General features: G+C 38.0%; 1 protein-coding gene across 1 annotated transcript; it reads right to left on the bottom strand.

Moving 5' to 3' along the window:
- Positions 1-1,061: 1,061 nt before the first annotated feature.
- Positions 1,062-7,918, bottom strand: LOC139138359 (uncharacterized). The gene is made up of 3 exons (XM_070706697.1): positions 5,005-7,918; positions 4,132-4,276; positions 1,062-2,557 (listed from the first exon to the last, which is right to left on the bottom strand). The coding sequence occupies exons 1-3, from the start codon at positions 7,891-7,893 to the stop codon at positions 2,349-2,351; spliced, it is 3,243 nt and encodes a 1,080-aa protein (XP_070562798.1). The 5' UTR covers positions 7,894-7,918; the 3' UTR covers positions 1,062-2,348.
- Between the last annotated feature and the right edge of the window lie 375 nt (positions 7,919-8,293).

The raw sequence follows: 8,293 nt of genomic DNA on the forward strand, positions 1-8,293 counted from the left end.
AATTTAAGTTGGTCGTTCAGCAATAAAAAAATTCAAAAAATGGTCGATAAAGGAAGAAGTCACCTCCAAATAAGTGCTCATCTCCAAAATATTTTGCCCGGTGAAAGCGGTATCTCTGAACGAACTGTAAGCCGATATTGTCTCCAACATGAAATCAAACACCCTAAAGGTCAAGATTTGGATCGGGTTGTAACGGATGCAATTCATATTAAAAGTGAGCCGGCAGACGGTTAAAAACTATGACGGGGTACTTAGACTATTATGCGGAGAACATCATTGCGTACAAAGATTGACAGCTGAATAAATTAATCAGATAAAAATAAAATGTGGATGCCGCGCTCTGATTAGGCTGATGGCTGATGTCAGGTCAAACTGATTATATCGAACTTTCTTTACGGCGGCAACACAATTGTTCTTTGTATGTTCGTCACTCGATCCATTGAAAACAACTTGCCCGCGCAAATAACTCACAATTTGATGCATTCCGGGGCAAAAGATAGATATAATCAGCTGCCAAGCCAAAAATAAAATAGGAAAATGAGATCTTGGTAAATTAAAAATTGGGAAAACCGGAAAAATGCATTGTGAGAAACAGTTTGTCAGAGACAAATTTGAATGGCTGCAAAGTGCCATCCTCCTGTATTGCAATCTCAGACCAAAGATTTAAAAATTGAATAATTAAGATGACAAAACTATTTGAAGATTGAAAATTAGCTCCATTTCGATTTTCTTTTTCGAAGGTGCAAATTGGTTTATTGGGAGGCTGAAATGTGCCCCGAATTGATTTAGAAGCAAAACACATGGAATAAAAACCCAAGGATATTTACAAAGACCCTTGGAATCGTGGAGACGTATGCAATAAATCTGATTGATCACAAAAATAAGAAATTCGTTGGAAGTTTGAGAATGAAACCAACAGCAAGTTTAGTGATATAACGTAGAATACAATCTCTGAAGCTTGATGTGTATTAACGTATGAGAGTTATTAATTAAGGTAACAAAACTTCTAAGGAAATAATTGAGAATATCATTAGAAAACAATACTAAAATACAATGTTCGAAGCAAACAGGTTTTCCATACAATGAAGGTTTTCGAAATGATAGATATCAGAAGTATGTATTACACATTTATAAAGAATCACCTGGCTGCTGTGATGACAAAGTGTATCGACTTTGTCTATTGATAAATTCACAACCTTTGATTTTCTATTTCCTAAATCACACATGGCGGTAAAATCTAAATGATAGAACATTATCTCGTGACATATAGAGTCTGTTGTTCAAAGATGGCAACACTTGAGTTGACATCGTGTAAATTCTACAATTTCTGAGTTTATATACGTTTCAAAATTTCTAAAACTTAAAGAGACGCAAATTATCAAACTAGGTGACGCAACTTAAGCAGCATTGTTGTCACATTGATATAGTGTCGAGGGTAGGGAAGGGAAAGAACATCTTAATACGATTGCTGCAAACTCTGCATTATGGTATAGAATTCCTGCTAAAACTCCCTTGTCTGATGATACAATGCGAGAATTACATGATGCAATAACAAAATGAAACACTAAAATGCTTGAACGATTCAAGAGTGTCATTATCAAATATTGGTATGGTGAGATACTACAATACTTTAATGTCATACGTCGCTTCTCTGTCATTTTGACTTACTGATCGACATGATTAATAAGGATTGTACGGAAAGCAGAAAGTAGTCATATTAATGCAGAAACAAGACCTTATAATTATGATCATTTGCCTTCGTCCTGTTCGGATCATGTTCAGGGGAGCTTCTAGCATTTCTTGGATAAACGACCGCCAACCCGTCCTTCCATCTGTCTGTCTGTCTGTCCGTCTCTGTCTGTCTCTCTTTCGCTGTCTGTCTCTGTCTGTTTCTGTCTGTTTGTCTCTGTCTGTCCTTGTCTCTGTCTGTCTGTCTCTGTCTCTCTCTTTCTCTTTCTGTCTCTGTCTGTCTCTCTCTTTCTCTGTCTGTCTGTCTCTATCTCTGTCTGTCTGTCTTTCTGTCTGTCTGTCTGTCTGTCTGTCTGTCTGTCTCTGTCTCTGTCTCTCTCTCTCCAACCTTTGATACTCTCTCCAAACTTTGATACTGAAGTACAAACATATTGGAACACACAACAGAAGTAATTCAGCACGCCGATTGGCATTTCACCTTTCCTACACATGGTTTTCTTTCAGTAACATGATGATTTTTGTGTTTTCAAAGAAATCCTTTCATTTATCTTTCTTTGCATGACTTTGCATGGCATACCATAGTCTTTGTAATACGTTTGCTCATCGGCAGTAAAGGCGTTTTGATTTATTAAGGCTACACGTCATAAAGTTTGGCATGTTTAGGATAATTCTCCCTGGTCTGTCTGGCTGATGTATTCCAAAATGATACCCGTAATATCATATCGCTCAAGAGATGGCCTTTGTAATAGTTCAAGAAGATTCTTTATCGTTGCATGATGATATCTTGACCATTGTTGAAGAATTTCGCCTGCCGGATTACTCTTGTGATTATATATCTGGACTTGCCCAGCCGAATGTCCCAGTTCACCTTCATAGGCAATGAAAGAAATCGATCAAAATAATAAAAAATAACAAAAACTACAGAAATCGTGATAAATATTAAAAAGCATAGCAATTATCCTTCTACAAAAACGTCAGATGTGAGCTTTTATAAAAGAAATTTTAGAATTTAAAGAATAATTGAAAAAGATCCTTTTCAGCAAACGTTGAAAACATTAAAAATTATCGCAACGACAGATTTGGAGAGGGAGAACTTTTCTTAAAACTTCGGAAGCAAGAACAAAAGTCCTGTCACCATGCTTTTCTGTGCCATCCTTTATCTTGAACTCAATGTCAGTAAAACAAAAGAAATCATTATCGACTTTAGGAAAGTCAGTCAGCCAACTATTCCCATCGTGATTCAAGGCAGTGAGGTTGAAATTGTGTCTGTTTTTAAATATCTTGGAATTCAACTCTCTAATACTTTGTCTTGGCAGACAAATACAGTCTTTAATTAAGAAAGCTCAGCAACGCCTGTATTTTTTGAGACGCCTGAAGAAATTTGGCATGAGTCGTGTCATTTTGATTAACTTTTACCACACTACAATTGAGAGTATTTTAACATATGCTATAACAGTCTGGTTTGGAAATATCACTATTGCAGAGTTTCATTCACTAGTAAAAGTCGTTAGCACTGCAGAGAAGATCATTGGTTCAGATTTACCTTCATTGCCATCAATTTATCGATCCAGGACCATTCGGAAAACCACATCTATCATGCATGATGAAAATCATCCAGCCCATAAACATTTTGAACTTTAACCTTCTGAGCGACGCTATCGATGCATCAGAACAAAATCTGAACGCTTTCGCAAGATTTTTTTATCCATCAGCAGTTCGAATTTTAAATCAAATGTAATATATTTGTTTCACATTTCGTATTTTTAGTCTTTGTATTTTAACCTGTGTTTATTTTTAGTATTTTTATTCAAGTTTATGATATTCTTAATTCTTTCTCTGATGCGCACGTGAAAAATCAATTTCCATTGTATTTTAATGCATATGGCAATAAATTATTATTATTATTATCCATAGTTGTACGAAGTTCGAATCGTCAGTTTAACATGGCTCACGCATTGGAACGTTGAGACTGACCGATTAACTGAGATGAGGAGGACCTAAACGAAGGCATTTAAATGTAACGATCACAATCTTATACATTATACGTTGACATAAAAGTGAAGTGGTCTCAACACGACGCTTTGAACGTGTAATAATACTGGCTGCAATATTTGGTACATGTACATGCTGAATGCGTTTTATAGAGTGCTGACGTATACCATAAAGCAGTGAATTGACGAATCAATGCGAGAGCAAATTGACAAATAAATTAGAAAATATTTATAAACAGCAATGCGGCGAGTATGAAACGGGGAAGAACGACAAATCTGACTAACGTAAGGCTTTATTTTGAGGTATAGAAAGGAATCAAGAGTTGGCCCGAGGCTGTTTGCCTCACACTGGATAGGAATCAACAGGTCACTAAAACGAATTATAGGTGATTATCTGTATCGGAGCCTAACAACAGCTATTGGACAACAATTATAGTCTTGCATTACTCACTTGCTAGAGATCGCCAATCACCTTTCATGCTATCAACGTTGAGATGATTACAGATGTCCTGATAAAGGGTTGGTGGCATATTAGATATGTGAGTATTATGTGTCAAGGATAGCTGTCTGGGTAGTATTGGCTCCGCCTCTTCAAGCTGTTATAATTTAAAACAGAGAGAGTTGATTGAGTAAGTATGAGCTGGGTGTTCTTAATGAGCAGAGAAGTGGCGAGATGTTGTTTTTGGTCGTGGAGACTCCTGTTTCTGTCATGTCTGCTCTTGCTTCCTTCCTAGCGTCTCTCTGTGCGCAAGCTTTTTCTCGGAGATACCTGGACCGATTTTTCAAGGTTGCTACAAACACTTGTGTATGTCATACACATGCATATCGATTTATCTTGCAAAGCTATCCAATATGGCCACCAGGCAGCTATTCTTTCATTTTTTTATGTCGATAGCTGTAACCAAACATGCCTGGACCGAGTTGTTTCAAAGTTGTTAGAGGACATAACCCTTTGTCATATAGTGATAGATCAGTCTAATAGTGTGATCCGATCAAACCACCCGGCACCAATTTTGCCTAAACTTTTTCATTTTAAGAGCCCTGTGGAAAATGTTTGCCAGTACCAAGTATTTGAAGTTGACTTTGCAACGTTTTGGAAACCTAATTTCAAACTCCGTAAAAGCAAAATGTTTATTCCACGGTGCGATTCAGAAAATGCTGATAAGGGACAGGATTTTACAGGTCTGTTCACACCAGTTGTCTGACGCATTTTCATGCGCCGACATCTTTTCTATCCTGCAAAGTATACTATATACCGATAAGGGGACGTCTATCAAAGATTTTGGGTGTAAAACCCTAGAAATACGTAAAATTTTAAACTCACCGATGTCGACACTGGATACGGTGTTATTGTCTTGCGTCTGCCCTCACACAACAATTCAAGCTTTGGATTGTCATAAAGTTTGCCATCAAGATTTACCAACTCTACGATATGGAGGTAACTGGCGTTGTTATATTCCTCGTGGGTCTTGTGAGGACATAACAACCCCAGCGTAAATTCCATAAACTTGAAATCTCGTCGTCGTATGATGTTGAGCTGTTCCAAAAGCCACCTGAGAAAACCTTTAGAATGAGCACCAGAAGCCTTTTGGACCGTAACTTTAATCAAATTCTGCTCCAAGGGAATGTTATGGACAAGTTGTAGTATGTACGTGATATGACTGTCGAAAGAAAATCTTGCGACGTCACTGTAGACATGTCTCTTCAGTGACGATTTCAAAACTGTTGGAGACTTCATGCAACGAGCTAACAAGCGCCAAAATACAACGTCTGGTAGGAAAGATCCAAAGTCGAAGTAATACACGTCATCGTCGTTTTGAAAAAAACGCCATCTTGGCAAATAGTCATATTGGCTACCAGTTTCGTACGCGGGTAGAATACTTGGGACCATGTACATCTCTTTATCTTCTTTGGATTCTGTTAGTATTTGACATACCAGATCATAGGCAAGCAACAAGGATAAGGCCAGCTTCTTAGACATACAGACTGATTTTGCAACATGACTGATGAGATTGGTGTCCGCAAGTCCTCGTTTATCCAACATGTCCCAGGAGTTTGCCAAATTACGGGGTCTCAACTTTGCAGGCGGAATGGTTATCAATGCTGTCATCAAACTGACAAGCATATTTGGATCAAAGATTACGTACTTACGGAGATGATCATCATCTGGTTGATATATAATTTCGCCTGCTTTGTGAAAAAAACAGAGCATTTGCCGAAGTTCAATTTCTTCGACTAAAAACTGATGTTTTACAAGGACTTTAACATCATCATAGAGAGAAATTGCTTGTTTGCCACCGTTTTGAAATTTACGTTCATTGATTAGTTTGTAGAAGTTCATGAATGGTACAGGAAACTCTTCACGCACGTACATCATATCGTCTATTTCTTTCAATATATACCTCCGGAGATTATGAGAATCTTCGTCTAATGGAACTGAATTCTCGATTGTAAAAACAAGCATTCCGTCAGGGTTTTTCACAAAGCGATCACGAAATCTTTGTACGTCCAGCTTCTCTGTTAGATAACTAATCACTTCGGAACGTTGATTTGAATTAATACTATTCCGATGTGTCCCAACTACAAATATGGCAGTGTCCTGACTGTCCGTGTGTGTACAAATGGAATTTAGCCAAAACACAATTCTTTTGAGTTGTTTTTCTTTGTTCTTCACAGCGTCTAGAAGACTGAATACCATTAAATAAACTGAGTGCGTAGAAATAAAGATGTGATGCGTTGAATAATACAGTTCTTGACCGGCAAAATCCCATAAACTGAGACGAGTTGCGAGGTGTTTGTCACCCCGCAACTGCTGTCTGATTGCATCACGCAAGTAAGCAATAGGAATGGTTTGTTGCTTCACTTTGTAATACATGTAAAGATCTGCAGCTGGCTGAGTTAAAACAGAGATCACGTACACAAACAGTGGCAAAGTTTGAAGGCCATATGTAGGAAAGCCCAAGCCAAGCAAATGACCTATGGCTATCCCAATCACCATTCCTCCAAGTCTCTTGTGTATGTATCCTAGACTGAGAGGAAGACCGGCGGTTCTTCCATATGTCATACCCGAAAACGTACTTATCCAAATGAAGACGCCGAACATGAAAAAGACAGATGTATATTGAATGGTAGGAATGCAAGCCAGGAAAGAAATAATAACCATCAAAAGTGGCAAGACATTCGTGAATGCAAACGCAGCTTCCAGTTTACGTCTGTACGTATACAATATACAGCCAAATACCAACCCTAGGAAAACACAGGGGAAACATACTTGATAGGACAAGACGTCAGTCCGGTCAGTGTACCATACAGGTAACTGTATTGTCATGTTTCTTGCAGGTACCAGCATACATAAACCCCAGGCAACACCATTTTTAAAACCGAGACCATAGGATGTGCCAACGGCGTAGCCAACGACATAAAATGTCCAGTGGTACGTCATCAAGGAGAGAACGTAAATGGGTGATGATGGTTGAAAGTAAGATAACAAGACATTGAGGAAAACATCATTCATAAGTGTATCTGTTCTTGAAGACAGTGTCAAATTAGTTCGAAGGTATATCATTGCAGTTACATATATCATTATCGCAGCACCAGTACCATAACGGTATGCGATCATGAAGTCACCACTCCATATCATACAGCAAATATAACAAGCTAGTTGGAGAAGGCCGTAGCCATAGTGTAGACTAAGATTCTCAAGGTAAGAGAATAATAGAAGTCCCAGAAAGAAAAACTTTGCTGCAACTTTGATTATTTTCCGAAAAGGCCATTTAATGAATTCCATGGATTCTTTACCTTTAATATCACACTTCTTTGATCGTTCCTGGACCGATGTATTTGGTGATTTAATCGCAATGTTTGCTGTGCACCAAGATGAACACCTCTCAAACTCGTCTGATGTCGAAGTCTTACATTCTTTCCATGTGGAGTCTACATCTTTGGTTTCATACATCTTTCTTTCAATTCCTTCAGTACTCGGCTCATCAATTTGAAACCTTTCACCAGTCAAGAGACGTAGCAGACTAGTTTTTCCGACCCTTGTATCACCGACAAACATAACTTTACTTCGATTGAATGGCAGTTTACCACTGTGCTTGCAGTTCTTGTATATCTGTTTAATTTCTTCGTCATGGGCTAGTACTCCGAAGTTGTAGCATCTCCCTTGGTTCGGAAATCCGTAGAGAACTACTTCTAATTCGTTCATCATCATGATTGTAGAACTGCTCTTTTTTAAACTCTACAAAAATGTGGAAACGAAATCACATCAGTAAATCAAACGCTAAAACTATTAACGTCATTGCACTATCTTTTCCTTGAAGTTACAATGCGAATGTTTGCCGTATTGCGTCAAAACCTTTGCTATTAATGACAAGACTACACGAACTTGGTATATAAAAGTATATTTTGGGCGCCCTTGTAAACGTGTCAAATAAAACAGAAAGTCAAGACCTATCCTTACCTCGAGGCAGCAACTTTACGAATTGCAAACTGAAGGCAAACCTTTCCTAATATCCGGATGCATATTGTTTTGAACGTTTTCGTAACATTTGCTAATTGCTTAAGTATGTATATCAATGCCAGATTTTGTCTTTGATTCGCTCCTAACCGTC

Source organism: Ptychodera flava, chromosome 8 (assembly GCF_041260155.1).
Source record: "Ptychodera flava strain L36383 chromosome 8, AS_Pfla_20210202, whole genome shotgun sequence".
Classification (NCBI taxonomy): domain Eukaryota; kingdom Metazoa; phylum Hemichordata; class Enteropneusta; family Ptychoderidae; genus Ptychodera; species Ptychodera flava.

Excerpts from the sequence above, each read along its gene's own strand:
- LOC139138359 (XM_070706697.1), bottom strand. The coding sequence starts at position 7,893 with ATGATGATGAACGAATTAGAAGTAGTTCTCTACGGATTTCCGAACCAA. Across the intron at positions 4,277-5,004 it reads CGTATCCAGTGTCGACATCG|CTTGAAGAGGCGGAGCCAAT; the intron begins GTGAGTTTAAAA and ends AAATTATAACAG. Across the intron at positions 2,558-4,131 it reads TGATTGGCGATCTCTAGCAA|GTGAACTGGGACATTCGGCT; the intron begins GTGAGTAATGCA and ends TTGCCTATGAAG.